The sequence below is a fragment of the Lycium barbarum genome, chromosome 11 (assembly GCF_019175385.1).
Source record: "Lycium barbarum isolate Lr01 chromosome 11, ASM1917538v2, whole genome shotgun sequence".
In the NCBI taxonomy this organism is placed as follows: Eukaryota; Viridiplantae; Streptophyta; class Magnoliopsida; order Solanales; family Solanaceae; genus Lycium; species Lycium barbarum.
In genome coordinates this window covers 10,478,243-10,504,776 of record NC_083347.1, presented here as the reverse complement: position 1 = coordinate 10,504,776, position 26,534 = coordinate 10,478,243, and the positions used below count along the sequence as shown (strand labels likewise).

General features: G+C 33.8%; 1 protein-coding gene and 1 long non-coding RNA gene across 2 annotated transcripts; one reads left to right on the top strand and one right to left on the bottom strand.

The window, feature by feature from the left end:
* Nucleotides 1-4,855: 4,855 nt before the first annotated feature.
* Nucleotides 4,856-11,589, top strand: LOC132616508 (uncharacterized). The gene is made up of 3 exons (XR_009573227.1): nt 4,856-4,976; nt 5,118-5,274; nt 11,276-11,589. It is a non-coding gene; the product is annotated as an uncharacterized LOC132616508 (long non-coding RNA).
* Nucleotides 11,590-23,666: 12,077 nt separating this feature from the next.
* Nucleotides 23,667-24,268, bottom strand: LOC132617454 (transcription factor PAR1-like). The gene has a single exon (XM_060332453.1). The coding sequence runs from the start codon at nt 24,202-24,204 to the stop codon at nt 23,848-23,850; it is 357 nt and encodes a 118-aa protein (XP_060188436.1). The 5' UTR covers nt 24,205-24,268; the 3' UTR covers nt 23,667-23,847.
* Nucleotides 24,269-26,534: the final 2,266 nt, after the last annotated feature.

The window sequence follows — 26,534 nt, the reverse complement described above, 5'->3', positions numbered from 1 at the left end:
AAAAGTTTATTTTTTTTATTTTTTTTTTTGGGGAAAACTGAAAATTTAGGAATTAGAAAAGAATTATTGCTGTGTACATATGAAATGCTATTTTTATTAAAGAGTTTACTTTTACTCAGTGAAAATTGATGCCCCTTACTGTAAAATAAGATGGACTTTATTTTAACTTTGACGGAATCTTCTCAAAATGATAACTAGATACATACTTGTGCGAATATTATCTACGTCGACATGAAATGATAAATGAAATCTTGTCTTAGTTAAGTAAATTATTCTATCAAACTTATTTTTTCTTACGGAAAAAATAAATGAAAATGATCATGTAAATTAATGTGTTATTTGCAAAGTTAGAATATATTATGCCAAGAAAAATGGCATTCAGTTGCCTTTCAAATTTACTTTCATCCCATTATCTAGAGAATGGAGATATAGGCGGAAGAATTGGCACGGTGTATGCAAACACAAATATATAATTTTAGTAGGCGTTTGGCCATAGATATCAAAAATAAATTCACTTTTTTTGGAATTTTTGAAGTTGGAGTTGTGTTTGGCCATAGTTTTTGAAATTGTAGTTTTTGGTGAAATATAGTTGTAAAAAAGTGAAAAAAGTGATTTTTTTTAAAAACAAATTTTTTGAGTTTTTGGTATTCCGGAATAACTTCAAGTTGTATTCGGAATATTTATGGCCAGAGGCCCAAAAGTGAAAAAAGTGGGAAAAAAATCCGGAAAAAAAATGAATAATTTTTATGGCCAAACGGCACCACCTCTAACCCACACTTGCCCCGCACGGCAAAGAATTTTAAAATAATTTATTTCGACCCGCCCTGCCCCGCAACCGCACCGCCCCATTGCCATCCCTACTCAAATTGCGGTCTTTAATTTTTGTCCTTCAGTACTTTAAGTGGTCGAACATACTCTTGAGATTCTGGGTTCGAACCCTAGCAGAGTATTAAAAAAATGGAAGGCAAAATTTTGTAGCAAATTATGCCTATTCGGGCAGAAGTTTAAGGCTTAACTTCTGTAGAAATCCAGCAGAGTAACAAAAAAAATCATAAGGCAAGGTTTCACAGCAAACTATGCCTATTCGGGGAAAAGTTATGTCTTAAGGCATAGTTTTATAGAAATTAAGTTATCCTACAGAACTATGCCTCAAGGCATAGTTTTTATGTAGAAGTTATGTCTTGAGGCATAACTTTACCCCTTGTCCGGCATAACCGAATAGGCATAATTTACTATGAATTTTTTTTTTCCCTGTGCTGGTATTCGAATCCGAAATTTTTGTTTTCATAGACCAGCGAATAAGGGTACTTTCAACCATAAATTTTCATTAAATGAGAAATAGTGGCAAAAATTAAAGACGAACCCATATGAAGAACAATCCGCACAATTTTTTGAATTGCATTGGCATAGGTTAATTGGCAGCCCATCAAGTCCAAGTTCTGATGAGACTCCCTTCTTGAATATATGTTTGACCATCTTTATAAAGATAGCAATCTTTTGCGACCAACAAAAAAGAAAATAGAGCGAGTTAAATTGGGACTGAGTATCTTTTTCTTCAGCAAGTATAGTTTACATGAGAATAGAAATATTTAATTGGACAATAATCATTACAGATTTATTGAATACTAACCGTAGCTTTTTGACCAGTTGTCCCTTTAGGAAAGTCGGAATATATAAGATTAGTTTTTGCTTCACGATTTTGTTCTTTTTTTTTTCTGGAAAACAATTTCAAACAAGTATTCTGTACTATATTTCTTAATTAATATAAATAAATGTGATATTAATTGTTGTTTGTCATAATTATTAATGGACTTTGGGTTGGTGTGGAGGGCGATAGCTATGGTGCCACACATCTTTTTTTTTTTTTCCGGTTAAACCACACATCTCACTGTTATTTGGTTTAAACTTTGCCTAACTTGTGGAGAATTAACAAAAGTAGTGTTTTATAGGAGTTGGTTAAACGTGGTTAGGAATGGTATTATAATGTAAGTATGATAGTGATTTTCTAGAGAACCTATCTTTTAGAGAATTTACTACTATATAGAAGCACCAGTTGGTGCCCCTTTTCGTCGTCCGCAGCATGGGTCTTTCATTAGTTTTCATCGTCCACCCCAGGGGTATTATCGTAAGTGTGCACATGTCTCTTGGAGGACCACTGCTGTAAGAGTTGTACAATGAGCTATTGTAATTGCACTTTTTCCAACTGTATAGTTTTTATTAGGTGTCAGCTAGAAACCACTCGAAGTGAGTTTTATTGCACCGCACAAAATCATAGTATCTGGAAATATTCATTCAACCTAGACAAATCCGTCAGACTTCCAGAAAATACTCTTTCACTTCTCTTCATCTTCTCAATTGGTTGTTACAAGTTCAGGTATTCCTCTCTTTAGTCTTTGCCTAATCTTCAGTTTCTTTTTTTCCATCATCTTCTGAACTTTCTTTCCCTTTTCAAAATTTCTTCAAAATTTCCATTTTCTTAGCTAAATTTCGTGGTTGTTGAAGGAAAGATGAAACTTTTAGTTTATAATTTTCGTCAAACTCCAACTTCTTTCTGAATTTTACCTATGTCGAGGGAAAGATTGAAACTTTTAGTTGAAAATTGGAAAAAAAAAAAATACAGAGGAGAAGGATTCTTTTACAGTTTTTCCTCTCAGTTATGACCATTACGTGTTCGTGTGCCTGTGCAGCATTAAGTGTGGTAACTGGTAAGTTACCCTTACCTGGTTTTCCTTTTCTCCTTTTATTTAGGTATACATATTGTACGCTTGCCTGAGTTGTTTTTGTTTCTGATCTCCGCCGATAGAACTCAACTTACGTGCTATATATGCATATTGACCAATGTTAACATGTAAATATGTTTTCATATTCGTCAATGCTAAACATGTAATTAGTAATGCTTAACATAAAACATGAAACTCAAATTTTACTTTAGTGTTTTCCAGGCCTTATTCCTTAAATAAATAATCGGAGAATAGCTGTAGAACTGTCGAATATGAATCATAAAAATGATCAAACTCTTGAAAAAATACAGGCTGACAAAAGGGCTACGAGATGTGAATCATATAGACTGGAGCACCTGACAAAAAAGGACACACTTTTAACACGATAACGGGCAAGCAACGTCGAATTTGGAACGTGGCGTCTTTGGATAGTTCAGTTAACGTTTAATCATCTAATGCTTCGTCCTATGATTCTGCCAATTTTTATATCAAGAGAAGTTCTCTCTGCTTCTCACAAACAGATTCAACATTAGGTACAAAGCATTAGTTGTATAGTAGGGAGCCATGAGTAATTATAAAATCAAGATTTGCTTAAAATATTCTATTAGGAACAGTATTAGTTGCCTCTTTTCCAAGTTAATATCTTCTTATATTGAAGTACTAATGTGCAGGGTACAATTTCAGAGAATTTTGTTACTTGAGTAATACACACAACTAACTTCTGCAACAAGCTGAATTTAGGTAGATGAATCTCTTTGTTCACATTTGTACATTTAATGTTCTTCCCTGCTACATTGCCTTCATTATAATTTACCTCGATAAATTGTTTCTCTTTACATGTTGGAAATTAATTGCTGATTGTTCTCCTTACTTCCCATTGATAGGTTCTATCTGGAATGATTTTGGCTTTATTACTCAGTCTTTGGATATTATGAGCGTTTTGAAGTTGTCATTTTAATGAATATGTAAGGTTATATTTGTCTCTAGAAATTCTCTTGAATTGTTTGTGCTTGAACCTAATAAGGAGCCACAAGATGATAAGGGGAAAGAAGATGATAAAGTTATACTCCCTCGGTCCCACTGTATGTGAGACGATTCGTAGCACGAGGGTCAAAGTATCTAATTTTCGGTGTGAATTTGGACATAGAACCTTAAAAAAATTTGATTTTTTTTTACATATTTAAATGATACATAAAAAAGTAAAAGGTGTGAAGATATTAGCATACAATTTTAACAAAACTATTTTATATGCCATGTATACATTAAGTAATGTCAATATCACTAAAGGAGTATTAGTCGAATGTTATGGCCAGTAGTTTGGCATGTCGCCTGTCGGATATTTCGTACAAGTCTTTTGCTTTAACATTTTTTAGTAATACTTTTCCTCCCTTTAGTGTCAAATTATCTGAATTTATTTAGATGTGAGTATTCACAGTTTGTACACTAAATCAATAGTGTTAGAAGTTAAAAGTCATCTAATGTGTTTCTCACTCTTAAGTTTCTTATATTTCTCATATCAACCAAACTATGTACATATTTATAATCACATTTATGTACAACAGAATTTTTTAATAGTGCTACTTTTCATAGGTACGAGGAAAGTCTATCAAATTGCGGGTTCATAGAAAATTAGAAAAGGATAATTACTGTCTCAAATAATTGCTTCCAGGTCCATCTTTTGACTTTGGTATTTGCCTTTTCCAGTGTTCATTCAAGTTGGGAAGTTGGATGCTAAAGCAGTTCGTCCTCTGTTTATCATCTTTATATATGGTAGACTACAAAACTTGAATGGATTATAATATTGTGTGGTATCTTTGTTTTTGCTTTTTGCCTATGCTAGATGTTTTTCGGGTTCATTGGTGTTTCATAAAGAATTGCTTTCATGTGCAGATTACGTGATTTAGCTAAGTCTGATGTGAAAGTATTCACTCAAATCAACTAAAGGATCAATAACAAGGTACATAGTGAATAAATACAAAGATGATTGTCGCTCAAATCGATTAAGTCAGTGAGGACTTCTACCTTTCGGACCTCCAAGGGACAAGATCAACAATTATAATATCTAGATAGGTTATTTATTTGCTTATATATATAGTGTATTGTTAATTGCACGCGTCTTCATTCTTTATCTTTTGTTATTTAATTCTGCAGATGCTGGAGTTGAGCAAGTCAATCTGGCAATCAAATTCTATTCTTAGTGTATGCCAAATTTGATTATGTCTCTTAAGGCATTTAGTCAAGAATTCTTTAGAGAAGGTACGTAACCTCTTCTTTGAGTGCATAATGTTGATGAGAAATAAAAAGGAATATCGAAAATTCGAGTGGCTGAAACTGAAGCAGATACTTTCGAAGTTAGTGATTCGATCTTTTGATAATCGATTTTTTGAAAACTTTCAGCTATCAAGTTGACGAAAAGCTATGTGAAGTAAAAGAGTAAACGGTCGGAGATGCCCTTGTAGATCACCTACCCAGCTTTGGAAGGACATGGGTGGATAATTATCACCGGATTTGATCCAAAAAACACAGGGCGTAGTTACCTTATTCTTTTGAGAAGGTAAAACAAAAAATCTTGGTATTCAATTACTAATGATGCATAAGCTCATAGGTCAGTGAAGTATATAACCATCAATTTTCACGATTGTTTGCTAAATGGACATAATTGTATTTTTACCTTCAGATATTATTGATTATAGTTTGTGCATCTATAAACTACCTATCAAACCAAAAAAAGGATTGTTTCTAAACTACATTTCTAATTAGATTTTTGAAGGCAACATTGATAACGTCCAAAATACACTCCTCAAAGAGAAAGTGTACACAGTCGTATGCAATATATTTACCCAACTATGAGTCGGGGTCGATCCCACAGGGAACAATATGCTAGGCGATTAAGAAAGTAAGGAACTTTCACCAACTAAGCTAAAGCCAAACGATAGATAATATTTTGGGTTTTTGAGAAAGATTCTAACTAATGCGGAAATGTAAACTAACCTAGAAAGCGAGTAAAATGATTGTTGACACCCAATTTTGTCCCGTTTCTCCTCCGAAATACCCATTTACGCTTCTAATATTTTTAGAAAATTAAAATATATATATAATTATTTTTACTGAATTATTAGCCTCTTATCAACACCGCACTTTATTATTCTATTACAATTATTATTATTATTATTGCCATTTATTATTATTATTTTGGCATTTTACTAGCTTACGCACACACATCGCATTTATCTTTGCAGAATTAAATAATAGTATTTATTTCAGTACGAATTTTCTAAATATTATTGCACGACTATTACAACGCCAATTTTTATCCGAGGATTGATGATTGCACATTTTATATTGAACAATATTTAACACAAATTGTTCAAACATGTCTTTTATTTAAATTTAGAAGCCAAACTATTTTTTGCACTTAGTCCATATTTTGACTTACCGGACCCCAAATCAAAGTCCGATTAACTCCTAAATATTTTTGGACTAGCCCATATCTCTTATCTCAATTTTTAGAATAATTAGTGTTTTAATTTATTAGCCTATTCTCTTAATACTCGGTCTAAAAATTGACCCAGTCCGTTTATGGACCGGGTCTGATCCATTTTCAAAAGAAATAAGGGAAACCCTAAAAAGGGTTCCCCTTCATTTCTTCTTCGGATCTTCCGCCTCTTTCTCCTTCTTCTTCACATCGTCGCCTCTCCACCTCCATCTCCGCCGCGCTCACCTCTCCACCACCTCCTTTTCGCCATCCTCTCATCTTCCTCCCCTTTACCCCTAAACCCTAGCCGCCACCCCATCCTCTTTTGTTCCCACGTTACCCCTGTCACACCCACGCTACCTTCACCTTACCCCTGTCCCTCACACCTCTGACTTCGCCCATACCCCACCACTTCACCCGACATCTCTGACACTCCACCACCGTCCGACACCTCCACTCACCCGACATCTCTGCCACACACACTCCCCCCCCCCCCCCCCATTTGCTCTGACACCCCACTACCGCCATCACTACCTCCACCACACCTTGTCCCCCCCTCCTATTTTATTGTATCCTCCATCCACTGAACTCCCTTCGTCTCCCACTTCCCACGTTACCTCACCACCCACGCGTCTGACACCCCCACACCCGCCTGTCGCCACGTTACTTCTCCCTCTGTTCCTTTCGTCATTTTGGTCTTGAACCCAAAACCCTATAAAATGGGGTGGATTCATCGAAACAGAGGATGGGTTTTTTGGATTGAGAAAAACTCCCTAAGATCCGAGTTTCTCGAGTCGCACAAAAAAAATCGTCCTAAGAAAACATAAGTCTCCTAGGATTCCCTAAACATCAGTCCTTTAGGGGTCATTTCTACCAAGTCAAAAATATTAAATCAATTTTATTTCGTTTACCCTCGATATCAGTTCGAATCCGCACATATGCGAGCTGAATTTGATAAGCGTTCGGAGGTAGATTGAAGATTTAGAATCCCGTTCGCTGCACGACAAAAAGGTAAACCTTAATACATCTCTTGTTTTTGGTCTTTAGCATTTGCTTTAGTTAGTCAAATGTGTAGTTTGTCCCTATCGTCGTTTGTTTGTTGATATTTAGATGCTGTTAGAACAAGGTGTTTTGATTACTAAGATGAGTTGTGAAAGATGAACATTGTAATTTTGGGGCTTTAGACTGAATTCTCGAGAGTTAGAATCTGTTCAAAGATAAATATACATAGAATATACAGTGGATATCAAGGCAAAAAGGGAAGTATGTGTTCGATATACATCTAATATACATAGCACTGTGTGTATGACTTAGGTATATTGGCATGTGAATAAAACAGTTCAGTGTTGCCTCTCTCTCACTCTGTTTATTCGAGTAATATACTCTGACATGAACGAAATCTGTTTGTTTTAAATATGATAGAATGATTATACGTCAATGTTGGTCGCTGATTCGATTTGGTCTCTAATCTGACACAATCAGGTTTGTTTGAGCCTGTTTAGAATAGCTCATTCATTTGCCGAAGATGATTTTGACATTTCAAAGTCAGCGTATTGTTCAATCCAAACTTATGTTTACACAACTCCTGATGTAGGTTAAGTCTGTTGTAGGTTAAGTCTGTATGTTCAATCAAAATTTGATTGCTTAAGTCTGTGGTAGTTTAACATAATCCTGCAGATTCAGTGGTACTTGTTTATGCTCAATATTAGTTGGTTTCAGTCATCTATGATTTGTTGAAAGATGAAATCAGTATGATTAAATATGCTTTAGTATAGTCTGTAGATTTTGTTTGATATGGAAGTAACCTGGGATGCTGTGTTGGGTTCTGTTAACTGAATCAGGATTCTATGGAATTGTTGAGTCATAATTTAAGAAAAACATGGTCAGTTTAAACTTTAATAATGTGGGGGAATTTGCCTAATCCAGTCCAGTTTGCACATGTCATTCTAAACTGGTCCTTGTGTCCTAATTCATATGCAGAATCACCATCAATCTAGTGGTATATCTAATTTAGACCTCCTGCTTAATACTTGAGACTCTAGTTGTTTTTATTCTTATCATGTACACTTTCCCCTTCTTCCCTGATATTTCCCTCTGTTTATAAGTAGTTAGTTCATGCCTCCGATAAGTGTGAATCCAATGTGCAAATCTGTTTGTTCGTCTGCTGTGTGTTGTCTCTTTTGAGTGCTTGTTGCAATATCTGTTATGTTTGTTATGTCTGAGAGAACTATATTTTTGTAAAAAATATCTTGATTTGGTTTGTATTGCTTGCATATTGATAATCCGAAATACTTTTGTATCCTGTTCGTTTGTCTTTGCAAGTGATTAAACTGGTAATTAGTTCAACGCCTCGAGTCTGTTATTGATTGAAACATGGGACATATCTCACATATACCCGGAATATACACAACTTACTGATCTTTTTTTCGATGTATATTCTTATGTTTGGCTTATCCATTGGTTAGATACTAATTTTTTTCCTTTGATTCTTGTGCATGACCATCGTGTACGAGTCCAAGAGACTCGTCATTCCTGCATTCGCTGTTGGGCTAAAAGCCCAACTCAGCTCTCGAGTCAACCCACCTGCAAAAGAAGAAGAAATTGGGTCGAGGCCCAATAACAACTGCAGATCGCAAACAGCCCCAAAAATGGGCTGAATCCATTCTCGATTGTAGCAGTCCTAAATGGGCTGAGCCCGTTTAAACTATATCTACTTTTTTTTTATGCATTTAATTTGTATTGCGTGACTAACACCTGTTAATTTAGATGAACTTTAGTGAAGTTACTTAATAACGGGTAATAAACCAATAATTAATAGGTTCATTCTTGTTTTATTTTACGTTAAAATTATTTATAATACTTATAATGTTTATTTTTCACTGGAATAATTGAACTACAAAATGGCACGACTATATATTTTAAGTAAAAAGGGAATCATATTTTTATCCTAAACATTTCAAACGTCATTAATGTGCCAATATAAATTTCAGTATATTTTAAATTCTTCAAGTCGAATTAACTACACATATTTGGCTAAGTATTTAATAAGGAACAATAAAAGGGATAAAGTAAATTCATTAGCGATTTTGTATTTCATTTATCTTTCTAAAATGCAAAGTCAATTCATACCTCATCGTTTGGTTTGTTTCAAATATATATTAAAACGTTGCCCCGCATCTTCTTCTATTTCATATGCAAATTATCATATTTCGTAAAACTAATTTTGAATAGCATTATTCCACTTCCATTTAAACCATTAGTAACACTCATAACTTTATAGCATTTTAGAATATCCTTTTATACAAATTGTTAGTCTCGTTTTGAGTAGTGTCATTATTTGAAATCTTTTACAAGTCCTATTATAAATAGCATTTGAAACCCCTCTTTACGCAAAACATTATACTTCGTAAGTCTTATTTTCAGATAACATTACTATTTTCATTCAAAGTTTCAACAGTATTTATAAGTCTCATTTTAAAAAGAAACATTCCCGTTATGCAAGTTATTATATCGTCCTACAAGTTAGTTCAAATGGCACTACTATATTTTACAAGTTATTTCTTAAAATTCAAACACTATATTTAAAACTTAATTAATTAACCTAAGTTAGTCGGATAACCGTAAGTTAACGGATTCTAAAGGATGCATAACCCCTTCCCTTTAGGATAATATAGAGCCCTTACCTAGAATCACACTGGTTAAGCAGACTATTAATTGAGGTTTAGTTTTAACTTTGCCTTAGTTAGCATCTAGGTGTCCTAATTCACCGTTAAATTAATTAGGTGGCGACTCCTTAAATAAAATAAATAGGAATCACCAATACGTCATACTCCTTAAATCAACCCGGTTAAAATGGGGTATGACAATGATCAATGGCCACAAGCATGGATAATAGGAGATTACACTCAAGTAACGATCCAACGTATTTTATGATTTTACAACTAAGGGCAGGTTTGTGTTGATAGATAATGATATCTAAAATCTCATTGAAAGTCTTCCAACCAAATCAATGAATTTCACTCTAAGCTTTTCCAAGCCTTAGAGTGTGATATTAGGTACAATCAATTTAACCTCAAGTAACTATCCTCTTCCGAGCTCAAGTTATTAGATGAGTTTATTGACCCAAATTCTTGTTAATTAATCTTTCCCAACTTAGATTTCCTTTTCCAAGCTCAATCTAAGTAAATGGGTGAGTCTTAGGGTTAGCTAATCCCTTTGGAAACATTCAAGAACGAGATTAATTAAATCAACAAAGACCCACTTCAATAGCAATAAGAATCATTCAATACATAAGCATAACAAGAGTTTCAAACCAAACTTTAATCAAGAATACTTTCATAAACGAGATTCAAGTTATGGAATAGAAAGCTACACACTTAGATATATAATACAAAGTAAGGAATTGAAGAAATGAATTAAAGGTTTAAGAAATACTCAACCAAATCTTCAAATCTTTAACCCCAAAGTGTGGTGTAAAAACTAGTCTCCAAACTTGATGAAAAACTGCCAAAGATATCTCTTACAAAACCCTAAAAGAGTATTTATATTATTCCAAAAACGGGAACAAAATCTGGACCAAAATACCCTCTTGCACAACATGCTGCACCACATGCTATTCGCATGTTCAACATGCTAATCGCATGTGGTGCCAAAACCGTAACATGTGGTGACAATTTTCTCTGTCACCACATGCTGCACCACATGCTGCTCGCATGTGCAACATGCTGCGCCATATGCTGCACTCTGCGAGTAGCATATGGTGCCAGAAACGTTGATTTGTTCTATTTTTGCTCTATTTTGGTCCGTTTTGCTCCGTTATGCTCTCCGGGCATCTTTTCCTACAAAACAACATAAAAACACAAAAAGTAACAACAAAAGTGCTTAAGGAGTCACAAAAGCTTAAGGAATTAGCGTCGAATATCGCGTAATTTCACGACTCATCAAACATTCTTGATCGTGCTTCACCAAATTTATAGGAAATTGACTGGTTATAGTGACATATTTATTCTTCAGGCGTTCTTCTACTGGAGATTCTGATGATAAGAAATTGACTGGTTATAGTGACATATTTATTCTTCAGGCATTCTTCTACTGGAGATTCTGATGACAAGAAGATCAGTGAGGAGCAAATGGAAAGCTATTGCTTGGTTGATTATCAAAAATCGATGTTGAGAGCTACTGTCACTTTATTGAAAATGTTAATCTAATTGCAAGTTCTTTGTTTGCTTGTTCTGTAATGCCAACATGACGGGTAACAAAGACAAAAAGGTTGAGAGTAATGCATGTTTCACGTTGTGTCATATGAGAGTATACCTCCAGCTAAAGAATATAGTGACTTTTCGTCTTTCTGTGTGAATGGTATGCCTGCTTTTGCATCTCATTTGAGATTTGTTCATTTTTAGTAGATAGCACATATGTTCAAGAGCTTGAATGTACCTACTGTATATTTTTAAGAATCCTAGGGTCTTTGCCCTCACTAAGGAGATAAAAGATTCTTTCCACTTTACATTGATAGCTTTTTTTAATTATTTATGGAAGGCTACAATCAGTCTCACATATTATGTTGAAGAACCTTTTGAAAGGATTGATTAACAAAAACAAGTCGGGCATATGCCCGTGCAACAAACAAGTCGGGCCTGTGCCCGTGCGTTTATACTATATTAGAAGCATGAGTTGGGGGTGGTTTCGTCGTCCACCCCCAACTCATGCAAAAAAAAAAAAAAAAAAGTGAATTTCATATTAAAAAAATCAAGCAATATAATTTATTTATTTTTTAAAAAAGTGGATCCCATATTAAAAAACAATCAATGTCAAAAAAAAAAGTGCATCTCATATTAAAAATCAAACAATATTCATGTAATTTTCAAAGTATTTCCATTATGTCAATAATGGTGGATTCATTGCCACATGTGTATCAACTCATTAGTGGAAGCAAATGAAATTATTATACAGCAAAAAATATGGACTTTATATTATTGCCTTTCTTCGAAAGGTTAAGTAGCCAAACCATACAATTTCCTTTCTTTTCTTATATTAGCCTGAGATCTAATCTAGATATTTAACTGTTGTATTTGCTATTCCGTCATGTCATTTATTTGTTATGTTTACTAAATAACTATACTTAAAATATTTATATTTTAAAATAAGATAGAATTTAATTACTTTTTCATTTTTGTTCTTACTCTAATAAATGCGAAAAGAGATTAATGTCGTAAAAGAAAAAATAATATTAAATGGAGATCAAATAATGAATAAGATAAATTAGTCAAAATATAATTCTAATTGACGTTTCCTTAAAAATAATGTTATATTAATCGTGTTTTGAACATAGTATATATATATATATATATATATATATATGCATAAAAACAGTGCAAACTTATGTATGTTTATTAGCAATATAAAATATATATATTATCACTATCCAAACACACCTACATACATATAGATACACTATAATCCAAAGTGTTGGTCCGTGCGCAGCACGGGCATACACCGTCTAGTTCTAATTTATATCTTGTATTAGCAGTGCAATGAAATATGCTCGGCAGAAAAGATACCAAGAAAGCATATAATCAGTTTTAACGGGTTTAAAATTATAGCCGAATACAAGATATGAACTTTATGAGTTCGATTTGGAAAGTTTATCACAATAAACTTTACTTACTGAGTTTGAATTATTTGTAAATAGATTTTTTCTAATCATATTATGAACTTGAATCAAAGTTATACGATCAGGTTGAACTCATATATCCGCCCTGACTTAAATTAAGATGTAACTTTTAGTATAACAGAAAATTGATACGTCTTTGACATGTCAGCAGCAAGGTGGCGGCGGCAAATTAATTGAATTTTGTGCTGGCCTCATGATATTTACGAAGTAAAGCTAAGAAATGGTACAAATATCTAAGAGCCCGTTTGGATTGACTTATAAGTTGCTTATAAACTGTTTTCAGTTTTTTTGAGTATTTGGCTGACCGGCTTAAAGTCATTTTGTGCTTAACATAAGTTCAAAAAAATAATTGGGCCCATTTGACTTAGCTTATCTAAAGCAGCTTATAAGCAAAAAAAAAAAAAAAATTAGACTACCCCAACTTATTTTTTTAGCTTATAAGCTGCAAACAGCTTATAGGCATAAGCCCATCCAAACAGGCTCTAACTCCTATGAAGTTTCATTTTTTTGTGCGGATTGCCCTTCAAAGGCACTGGTCTTTCATTTTTCCCCCTCAAATCGGTGGTTTTTAATTTTTGCCCTTCGACTAATACCCAGGGTTCGGATCCCAGCTTAGTTAAAAAGAAAATCGCAAGGCAGAGGTTTGGATTTGCAGGCAGAACTCTACCTCAGGCGGAGTATTGCATGCAAAACTCGAAACTTTGCATAAGATAGAGTTTTGAATTCAAAACTCTGCCTAAAGTCTAACTTTGGTCTGAATAGGCCTAACTTTGTTACGAAACTCTGTTTTGCGATTTTTTTTTTTAATTGAGCCGGAGTTCTAGCTCCTAACTTCATAGTATTAGACGAAGGATAAAAATTAAAGACCACCAATTTAAGGAACGAAAATTAAAGACCAGTGCCTTTGAAGGGTTCTATAATTGTTGGACACGTAGCTAAGGAAACATAACTATATGGGCCTCAAAGGAAACCCAGTGCGATGGATCAGAGAGCCCAGTTGCCCACGTGAACAATTGAGCCCCATATATTCATGTTCAGAACTCTGCAATAACATAGAATAAGGCACATTCTTTTGCTGTAGTTAGAATTCTGCATTTTTTCTGAACCCACTTTAAATAGGTGTTTGGCCATAAAAATCAAATATGTTTTATTTTATTTGATATTTTTGAAGTTGGAGTTGAAGATGAAAATTGTGTTTGGTTATACTTTTTGTAAAGAATATTTGGTTGTTTGAATGACCCAAAAGTGAAAAAAAGCGAAACAAGGTTTTAGGATTATATTTGGAATTTTTATGGCCAAATGCTGATTTTTAAATAAAGTGAAAAAAATTTATAAAAAAAAATGAATAATTCTCACGGCCAAACGGGCACTAAAATTGTGAGCCGCATATTACATTTGCATTTCTTTTTTGTATATTGCGAACTAACTTGCAACTTTCATATATTCGCTTGTAATGTCATAGAGGCTCCCATAAATGAGTTATATACTAATATTTTGGGTTATGCGTATACGTATGACCTTACAAATGACATATTTTAATTCTAATGGCATTTACTTGCCTTTTGTTTATTTAACATTGTTACTGATTAAATAAATTGTTATAAATATTATTTATTATTGTGGATGTCTATCTTTAGGAGAAAAATTAAGGTTAGTGACTTTAGGATCAAGTCACTTTTTCCCTATAAATATAGAGGTTCTCTTTCATTGTAAATCAATCCTAATAAGAGAAATAAAGAATTCTTCTCTCTTCTCTCTTTCTCTACAATATTCTTGTTTTATTATTTTATAACACGTCATCAGCACGAAACTCTGCCTTAAGCATTTACTTTAAAAGGATCCTAAGATCTGGAAAGATGAAAACTCTAATTACCCTCGTTCTAAATCATTGATCTGCAGCACGTTTGCGTTAATATAAACAAAGTAAGACAATTTCATGATTGCATTGTCAGCATGATGATTTTCGAGAAGAGGTTAGTATTTCCTTTAAATCTTATGTCGTTTGTCCTTTGCTTGTATTGACACAACGTTGTTCCGTTTGATCCAAATAACCTAATTAATTCACTTGGTAGTTCTGAGTCTCAAATTTATTCCTAGAGAATAAGAGAGATTATGATATTAACTACGTATCTCTTAATGACTAAGAATGAGAGTTTGCAAAATATATGTTCACCAGAAGTGACAATGTTTCCTATGCCCTATGAGGTTAAATTCATTTACGCCTATAATCACCATAAGTGGTAATATTATCATGGGCATATTGTGATTTCAATTGAAGATATGTTAGAGAAACATACTCTATGTTATATGGATACCTTGATTGCCGCTGAAGTAGCAATATCTTAAAAGAGTTATTAAGCTATCATAATTTGATGTGCTCAGAACACGTATAGATGATTTTGTTCCATTCCTGAAGAATGAGAACTTTTGATAAATGTTACAAACACAAATCCATTTCTTGAAGTGAATGTGATGATATTTAGTAAAGATTATTAATATAGACATGCTCTTGGTTTCACCTCCAGAAGAGGTAGAATACTTGAAAAGAAATATTTTAAGTAAAATTTTAAAATTTACTCCTGAAGCAGTAAATGTTGAAATTTACTCCTGAAGCAGTAAACTTTGAAATTTACTCTCAAAGAGATAAACTTTGAAATTTATTCCGCAAATGATAAGACTGTTTTGAGATGTTAAGGCGCGCCTGAGTTTTTATGATGACAGGCTAATAAGGTATTGCTAGTTTAGGTTGGTTTTGATTAACCAGCTTCTCTACCTACAACACTATAACTTAATGGTTGTCGGGATCGTATTTCTATTTTAGGTTTATCAGGGTTCAATTTAGCTCTGCACTGCAAGAGATGATTTGCATGTTTATTTTTGGAATTTTTCTTTCTGAACAAGTTGGACTTCTGCTTTTTGTCTTTTTTCTGGCCGTTTTTGTTTGTGAAACCTACTTAGTGCCATAATATAGAACTGTTTTGTTTTTACTAGGCATAACATGAAATGTAATTTGTCAAGCAAAAGGAAAATTGTTAATTGTGTATGCAAGCTGGGATATTGGAAAATTTAAGTGGAGTATCATTCTAGTTAGTTGCACTTGCATGGTAGAAAATTTATTCGAGGATGAGTAGTGTCAGGACATCATATTCCAACTTATTCTTCACGATGATATAATTTGCATTATTTTATTCTAGAACCATGAGGGTTTTTGTTAGTTCTACAAATGGAAAATTTACTTCCGAAGTAGTAGAACTTTAAAATTACTTCAGAATTAGTAATGGCAAATCTCCCTGAATGAGATGATAATACTTTCTCTTTCGTTGTTGTCAAGATTGCTGATCACCAGGTATATATGGATTTATTCTCTTTCAATCTTTTCGTGTGTTGATTATTGAATCCATTAGTTGCTTGAATTTTATTATGAATTACGTTTCTTCGTTTTCCTTAAATTGCATAAAGTGAGTAACTTTACATCATACTATGAGGAGGAAAAGGCAGGCAATGACAAACAAACAAAACTGATACTTTTCAGCATTTAAAATGTATTGCCTTTAAATATTTGTTTAATTACTGTTTATTTCATTACACCAGTAGTGTTTAACTAAAATTTTCTGTTAAGATACCAGTAGTATCTAAGTAATATTTGGTAGCACAAAATTAATGATCAAGGTCTCTAGAAGAGCCTATTTTTCATCTACAAGGATCATGACATCAGTTGGTGTCCAAAAAAAAAAAAGTGATTATGGAGAATAAATTAAAGGCTCCTGAAGAGCTCATATAGTATTATGTCATTCGTTCTAGATTGTAATATATGAAGGTGTTATGATCAAAACACAAGTTGTAGTAAACCCGAAGTTTACTAGAGTAAATGACTATCATATTGAAGCTATAAATGATTGGAGGATTAAATATCTTCAAAATTATAGTGTGTAAAGACATATGTACGTGAAAAGTTACCCTCTCTATTCTCCAAATTGTACAACACAAATATAAGCATGATGAATCACATGGTAAACCAGAAGTTTATTGGTGCAAAAACAATAATTCATGTCATAGTAAACCAGAAGTTTATTAAAACATATAACACATAGTATGGTAAACCTGAAGTTTACTAGTATAAATAATTTTATTAGTCGGCATGAGCGGTTTGGCCATCCTGATTCAAATATAATATGTAGATTGAGTATTTGACATATATTGAAGAACCAGAAGATTCTTTAAGAATTTATTTTTATTGCTTGTTCTCATGATAAGTTGATTATACTGGCTAATGTTGGGATTAAATTTCCTAAATTCTGAAAAAATATAAAAGGTGAATATGGGCCCGTTCACTTGTTATGTGATATCTTAAGTAGATGCATCGATAAGACAGTCACATGTGCGTTTATTGTCAACCTGTAGTTTGACATATGCAAAGTTACTTGCTAAAAAATGATTGAGTTGAGGCGCAATTTTCAGATTATGTAATCAAGATAATTAATCTTGTTAATGCTAGTTTATACCAAGCTGGTTTGGCGTTGAATGCATCCGATAAATAGCTAAACCATTGCTTATGAGAACAAAGCTTCATATGCTGGTCTAAGATATGATGTATTGTATACAACATCACTTGTATGCTTCAGACCAATAAATTATGATAAATTCTCTTCTCACAATTGGTTCGGGGTTAGGAACCAAATATTTCCATTTAACAGTTTTTTATGTGTGGTATATGATTAATTAATCTATCATGATGCACAAAGATGGATTCCCCCAAAGAAGATGGGATATATGTTAGTTTTTCTAACATAAGGGGGAGAGAATAAGCAGATGAGGAATATGTTATGAATTATCATTAGTATGATCCTCATTTAAAGAATAATTCAACTCAAATGCTAGAAGCATTTGCTGACCCAAAATTAATTTCTAATTTCAGCTGCAAAATGCTCCTATTAAATTCATGTCCCTGAAGGACAGAGTCTACAGCATGCATGAAGCGTGGTAGACTAATCGGTTCCAAACGCAATAATCATTGAAAAGAAAGAGGAACAAATGATTAATGATCATTTTAAGGAGGCAATGTGCTCTTGAAGAGCCTACGACACAACACTTCATGAAACCTCATGAGAGATTTACGTACCTAAAAATAATGGAAGTGATGAGATCTCAATAAGTTATGTCATATTGAGAACCGATACAAATGATATATCGTCGACGATATCTTTGGTACAATATAACGCAATATTGTAAAAGATTGTGAGGATCTAAATTCTATTGTGAGGATCTAAATTCTACGTTTATTAAAGCATGCTAACGTAGAAATTATTATCAAGTGAAATGACACATCTTGGTAAGCGTAAAGCTTATTGGACCTGCTGTCCAGACACCAGAAGATGTCACATATTTAAATAGAAATAGATTTTGTCACAGCCTATATGAATTACTTGACAAAATTATATGAAAATTCCTGAAGAATTTTGAATGCCTGAAGCATATAAAAGTTGTAGAAATTTGTTCATAATTCTCATATGAATTAAGTGAAGCAAGGTGAACGCGATTTTATCACCTTAATGAATATTTACTGATTAAGGGCACAAATGACTCTATTTATCCTTATGACTTTGTGAAAATCAAAATCTATTTGTCACGACCCAACTAGGGCCGCGACGGGTACCCGATACTCGTACCGAGCACCCCCTATCTCATATCGTATTCTTATTACTAAGTGGGCCGTATGAACTGTACCATTATTTTTTTGTTTCTTACCATTAACACTAGTAGCATAGTTATAAACATAGGCTAACAAACTCGGCTAGCACTTTATACAACAACGAGGACCATCAAAAGTACAAAACATCTACTGTACATATCTGTCTACGAGCCTCTAAACATAGTACACATATACATAGGAAGGGTCGTGTACTGCCGTGCCCGAATATATACACAAAATAGTACCAAGGAACTGAGGCTCTGGGACAACTGGAGCGCTGCCACTTACTGTTGATAGAACTCCTAGGAATCGGGTCCGTCTACCTGCTGACCTGCGCGGCATGAAACGCAGCGTCCACAAGAAGGGACGTCAGTACAAATAGTGTACCGAGTATGTAAGGCATGGAAGATAATATAAACAGGAACATAAAGTACGAATAGCGATATCATGGAATCATAGGACATGTAATGAGATAAGAAAGTAACCTGTACATAGGAATTCCCTTTCAGGCCGGATACCATGCATGCTTCGTTTTCCCTTATATAGAAAAAAAAAACATTTCTTTTTCATAGTCATAGAAAATAGAGTTTATTCCATATCATGTCTCTTCTTTTTCATACCATATCGTATCATATCATGCCGTATCGTATCATGTCGTATCATATCATGTCATATCAATGCATATCATATTATATCAAGTCATATCATATCATATCATATCATAGCATAGCACCGAACGACGTCGGCTCGCCCACATAGCGCCGAAATACATCGGCTCGCCCATATATCCCGCGTCCGGGCATCCCGCGTCCAGGATGATAACGCCAGCTGACCAGGTGGCAATGAAACATATGTCCCTTTCCCTTCCCCCATATACATATACACATCATATACATACCTCATATACATATATTATATCAGCGTGCAGGAGAATCCAAGGAAAATCATGTATCCGTCGGAGTGACGTAAGGTCGGTGACCTCCGATTACATTATGAAATAACCGTGATTGCTTTGTCTCACCTCGAAGGAACGGGTATTTTAGGCGAAACTATCAACGAAGAATAGCATTAGAAGTAAGCATAGAATGAAATCATGGATGACATAGAAATCAATTCATCTACTTTGGAACCTTTAGAAGAGGGTATCATAATCAAGGAATAGAATTTAAAAATCAAGAACTAGTTTGACACTCTCGTATTCATATTGGGTCCTTATCTTAAGACTCTTAGTCATGAGATCATTCTTTTCACACTTATCATAGACGTATTCTCTTCCTTAGCGTCATCGTTATCATGGTTATCATAGACATATTTCCATTAGAATGGTGCGGTACTTATCGTTTGATAATCGGAACAAGGATCAAAAGTTTCCTTTAGATTCTACTCCAAAATAAGTCAAACGGAGCAATAGGGAAAATCCGGGAACAATGGGCCCACCTCGGGTCAAATGAGGCGGCGTACCAAATTTACGTACATTATATTTCATGACGTCACTTGTGAGGGTTTTGAGGTAGTCGGGTCATATTTATGCAAGTTCTATATATTTAGGAAGGTTTTCCAACATTTTACACAATTTCTAATTCAATTCTACTGAATGAAAAAGGGAAAACTTTAGGTGCGGATTCCGGAGAATGGAGTTGTCCCCGAGGCTCGTATCCAACCTAGTATGCCTAAGACATGCCATAGAAGGAAGGGTGAAGCCTTACATACCTTTTTCCGCTCCTTATGCCACTCCAAATTCAAGTTACAAATCCGCCAAAATCTACAATTTGGTCACATTTACCAAATATTACTTAGAGCATTTAGAATTGAATTCTTAAAGTGACACTTGGCTACCGAAATTTCGGCAGCACTTCCCCTGTAAATACACCATCCCCAAAATTCAACTCAGCCAATTTTTATCAACAACAATCCGGGAATTCAACCCGGCCAAACTATCAACATAATTTCAACAACCACACTAACAATTTCCATATTCAATCCAAGACACATTATAACAACTTAATCAATTTACTACTTCTTTCAAAACCTTCCAACTCCAATAAAAACAATAACAACCTTACAATATATATTCCAACAACACCATACTAATATCATTATCTTCCATACATGTAAGAACATAATATTCAATTTACATAATCTTCCAAGACAAGCCTCCAACTACTAATACTTCACTAAGCTCATTAGGCTTTTATTTGCAATATAAAATCCACAACACAACAACCAACATAGCAAATAAAACTTGCTCACATTCCTTCATGATTCACCAAATATACACGGCTATACATCATGCATATACAACTACAACCTCTCCAAAATCATTCAACTTCCATTATCAACATAACATTCACAACAATAACAACCAATTACTAGATAAAATAATTAAAACATGATTTCTACACACACACAGGCTACCTCACGGCCACCACCCCCCACTTCCATATTCCTCATGAATTTCATCCATCTTTGTACACTACAACATGCAAAAATATCCATAACATGTAAAGAGAACGAATTCTTACCTTTCTCCTCACTTCTTCACTTGGCTAAAACTTCCAATTTGCAAGAATATGAAGTTTTTCTCCTTCCAAAAACCACTCCACCTTGCTAAGAATCCTTCAATTGGTAGGAAATGATTTTTGAAGAAATTTTTGTCAATTTCCTTGGCAATTTTTGCACTTGGCCGAAATTGAAATGGCCTTGGAGAAGTTTCTCCTACTTTCTTGTTCTTTTAATTTCTTGAAAATTCTAGAAAGTTATGGGAAAATAAGATGACTTTGTCATCTTTTATTTGGTTCATTAAACTCCATGTGGGCTTAAGCCCACCAAGGAGTGGATGGCCAAACATGGCCCATTACCAAGCCCACCCTTTTTTTTTTGTTTTATTTTACAATCCATGAAAAATTATTTTTCAAATTCCAAATTTGCCCTTCGTCCTCCTTATATTTCCACGAGTCATATTGCGAATTTTCCCTTTATACCCTTGACCTTTCTTAATATTCCCACTTCAAAATTTTCATAAACAACTTACGCACCCAACAAGATCAAAATTATAGTCTTGCTCTTGACCTTTCGCCATTATCTCGAATTATCCAAATACGCAAGAATGTGGGATATAACACTATCATATTGTTGGTGCAAGTTGATTACTTGAATATTATTGAAACTCTTGAAGAGTTCTCAAAAGCAATTTATTATCTGTTGAAAGAAGTTGAAATGAAAAACTTGCAGAATTTTTTGGTCCTGAAGTGCCATATCTTTATGCAATTGATGCATTTATATATTTTGCTATGACTATGAAACATTATGGTCATATGATGTTGTTTTACATGACAGTCAAATCATATAAAGATAACATCTGTTTATAAAGCAAGTCAAGAATGCACTTGGAGTGATCCCTTTCAAGGTCTCAAGTTCGAAACCCATTGGGTGCAAATAATTTCTGAGGGGCCATCGGACTGGAGTAAAACCCTGAATTACCCGTGGTGCACTTGCGGGAAACTCCTTGTCGAGGGCCTGTGCACCCTCGGGATTAGTCGGGGCTCAAAGAGACCCGGACACCCGGTGCTTAATCAAAAAAAAAAAGAATGCACTTGGAGTGATTTCAACAATATTATATGCTGATGCAACTCTATCCAAAGACTGAAGGTGCAACAACATACATAGTCCAACTAAAGAGTGGATTCATAAAAGGACAAAGCTCATTTCACCAAAGTTGTTCTTCACAAACGAGCTCCAAAAGAATGGTGATACCAAGGTGCAACAAATTGTTTGAGTGATAATATGACTGATGTATTCACCAAATCTATACCAACTGCAACTCTCGAGTGAAGATGTGAAGATTCAAGTTTTTGGATTGAAGTTCTCATCAGGGGGAGTTAATACGCGTTGTACTCTTTTTTCCTTTCAAGATTTTTGTCCCACTGGATTTTTCTTTGTAAGGTTTTTAATAAGGCAACCAAATAGCGTATTATTAGAAATGTGTACTCTTTTTCCTTCACTAGATTTTTTCCCATTGGGTTTTTCTAATGGGGTTTTAGCGAGACACATTATCTATCAAATAGACATTTAAGGGGGAGTGTTATAAATATTATTTATTATTATGAATGTCTATCTTTAGGCAATGCAACGAGTATTGTACCACATCTCAGCCCAATTTAGGATGTGACAAGCTTGGTATATAAGTCCGTAGCCTCGTATAAATTACCTGTCTATTTTGAGAAATTGACTGCTGCTGCACCACATGATTCATAGATTCAACCCAACATTCATCTAAAAACAAACAATTACTGCACTTCAATTCAAAACCCAGGCTAGCCGTATAAGTTTTCTATTATCCATATCATTTTATTTAAATTAATCCTAAAGAAACTAATAAGTTCTTTAAGTTAAAAGTTTTTTATTTTTTTATAATGTCATACTCATATATATTGTTAAGACTAAAAGACTCCTGCTAATTTTTGGATCTAACGTGGCACATTTAACTTAATCTTTAACTGCAGGCTAGATCGAATTATGTGTGTACAAAACTTTTAGTAAAACTTTTTTGTTGCCATGGTCTATCTCATTTCCTCATTTTTAAAATCACTTCACAGCTCACAATTATGATTTCCATTTTTTTAAAATTAAAACAGAGAGAGAGAGGAAAAGACAAACTGATGACCATTTTCTTGGTAAAGAAAACAGGAGATACCTCCAAAACCATGTACTCAAAACCAAATTCCTATCACATTTCTATTACATGATCCAAGAACATTCCTCCATTTAACCCAATGTAAGATCAAGATTAATTTAAATTTATACAGCGTAAATTTTTAGCCTAAAAAAATTTCATTTCAAAGGCTCGAATACGAGATTTCTAATTTTATCCCACCACAAACTCATAATTATACATCTTCATTTATTAGACGCTACCTACGTTTCCACCAATTCATACATATCCCTAGTAGATATATCTATCCAAAGTAACACTTAGGAATGAAATAATATTATGGAGAAGTTAAATTAAAAATAAAATTAATCCCTACCTGAAATCTCTAAGATCTCAAGAACCACCACCCCACCAACCAAAAAAAAAAAAAAGCCAAACAAACAAACAAAGAACAGAAATGAAGAGAACCAAATAATTGAGTAAAGGTGCAAGTTTTAATTAACACCAGCCCTTCTCCTTAGCTCCAAAAAAAAAAAAAAAAAAAAAAAAAAAAACTAACTTGGTCTATGATTAATAACCAAAATGTACCTAAACCAAAACCAAAAAAAAGAACAAAGAAAATTACATCAAATTAATTAATTAACCTCCAAGCTTCATCCTTTCTTTCTCAGTACCTTCAACAAATCTAGCAAGAACTTTGAGTGCTTTGACTTGACATTGCAATTGCAAAATATAATCAGCAGTTTCTTCAAATAACATATCAACACCAAGTTGCTCCCCACCTGGTACTATTTTTTGCAATGCCATGATCTTCTCTTCCACCTCAGCCTTATCATCCCCTTCCTCTTCTTGATTTTTCTCATTATTAACAATATAGCCACTATCTCTCCTCCTCTTTATCCTCTTTGACCCTTTTTGAGTCATTCTCTTATCTTTTCTTGAAAATGTGGTTAGTATTGAACTTGTTTCTTCACTGTTGTTACAAGTGCTCTCCATGGTATTTTTTTTGATGGGAGGAAGAGTAAGGAGGAGGATGGTTATAGGAGGAAAAGCGGGGATGGTGAGTGTTAAATTATTGTAGTTATGAGATGTGGAAATGTCAATGCCAACGAAGCTGGCCCTACCTGGTTTTTTGGGCCTTTTGGTAAGCCCCTGATGAATATTGATTTGTCATGGCAAGTAACTCCCACGCGTTACACTATTAATCTTCCGTTTACCTTAACGTAGTAATAATACTATTAATTTTATACTACCATCTCAAAGAATGTGATGCAGCGGATGGGACTGCTCCTCCCTTAATGAGAGGTCTCGGGTTCGGATCTTGGGCATGAAAGAATCCTTGGTAGGGAGCGCTTCCCCCTGAATGGTGCCCTATGCGGAGCTAATCCGGATATAGTCGAGCTCCAATAAGGGTACCTGACACCGAATGAGAAACCAAAAAAAAATTATTAATTTTATACTTCCTCGTAGTGTTTTTAATTTATGCACACGCTTAATAATTGCTCAATCCCAGAAAATTAGGAGTGTTCTTACTAACTTATCCCTGATCAAATTTTACCCTTAATGATTTTTTATTATGTAAATAAGGGTAATTTTGAAAGAATAAAATCAATTTCTTATTGAAATCTTAAAGCACTACTTAGTTTGAAACAAAATGAAAAGCCTAAAACACTAGAAAATGGATGAAGTATATTTCATGTATATTCTTTTGGTTAGTTTTTTATGGTGGGCGTTTGATTAGATTAAAAAATTAAATTAGTTTTTTAAAAAAAGTTTGTGATCTCCAACATATAAGGACATTTTGTTGGCTGTAAAAATATATCATTAAGATAATATTTCTTATACATGTATGTCTCAGAAACTCCAAGTTTCTCGGGACACATACAATAAAAAGAGACAAATTTTGGCGGACGTTTTACATTCTTACCCAATCTGGGATGGCATCCGTTGAATAATTATACAACTATGGTCCTTATGAACAACATGGGTCGTGGATAGGAGCTTAGTTTTTTTCTGGGTGCTACAATTTATGACAAACTTGCTTTGGGGAAAAACATACTAATCGCTTATATGTCGTAGGAAGTTTACAGTTGTGAAAATACAATACTTATAATACCGAGCCAACAAACAATTTATATTTCACGATCAAGAGTATAATAATCTTTATTATAATGGTCCTTATATATCTGAACAATAATTGAAATATAAGTGCTTTATTTATTTTTTAATTGCTCTCTCTCTCTCTATCTCTCTCTCTATATATAGAGAGAGACACACACACAAAGAAAGATTGCTCAGATGATAAAAAGAGAGATTGCTCAGATGATAAGCATTCTTCACCTTCAACTTGAAGATTGTGGTTCAGCTAGCTAGGAGAGCAAAAAGGAAAGCTCATGGGGAAAAGGGTAAAATGAATACACTAGATTAAGTTTTCTTTGTCTTAATTGGCCTAAGCATGAAATTCAATAAAGGAAGAAAGTCATTTGACACATTAGCTAAATGTGTATCGACTACCGAAATTATCAACTGGTTGTTTGTACCAACGAGAGCTTAATGCAACTCATATCAATGATAATGGAAATGTAACAAGTTAATTAATTTTTAGATATATAAAATCAATTTTCTTTAAGATGAGCAAAAACAAAAAAATGTCAAACAAGTGAACTGAGTGAGAACAAAAAAGTTACACTTACTCGTATCACATCAAATTTTTTAGTTCAAGCCGAATCACCCCATTATTAAATTCAAATCTCAACACTTAATTGCCAGATGTTTTCACAAGCTTAAATCTTTTTCTGAAAGCGTCAAAATCATGTAAGAGGCGATGTGTAAATCTAAACATTACTCGCTTTGTCTCAAATTATCGATTATTTTTTTCATTTTACACGTCCTTTAGAAATATTAATTAAAAGAAATTTAACTAAATTTATCGTTATTTATGTCTAAGTTATAATTTTTTTTTATTAAATGTGTACTCTATGAAATGGCGAAATTCTACTAAATATAAAATGAAGAAGAAATAAATCATTAATGGAAAGAGGAGACATGTAAAATCTATAGTAATCAACTCATAAACAAACAAAACTATCTTTTCTCTATCAATCAATTTTTTTTTTTTTTAATTAAAGCGGATTCTCGCCAGTACTAAATTCAAATCTCACCACTTAATAGCCAGATGTTTCCACTTAATCATGAACATCTTAATTAACTACTCATCATCAAAATTAATTTGATTTCTATAAGCAAGTGAACCTCACGTCTTTGAAACTGGCGAGTAAGAAACGGAGAGGCACGGTATCGAGTGCGCGAGGGTAGAGGGGAAAACA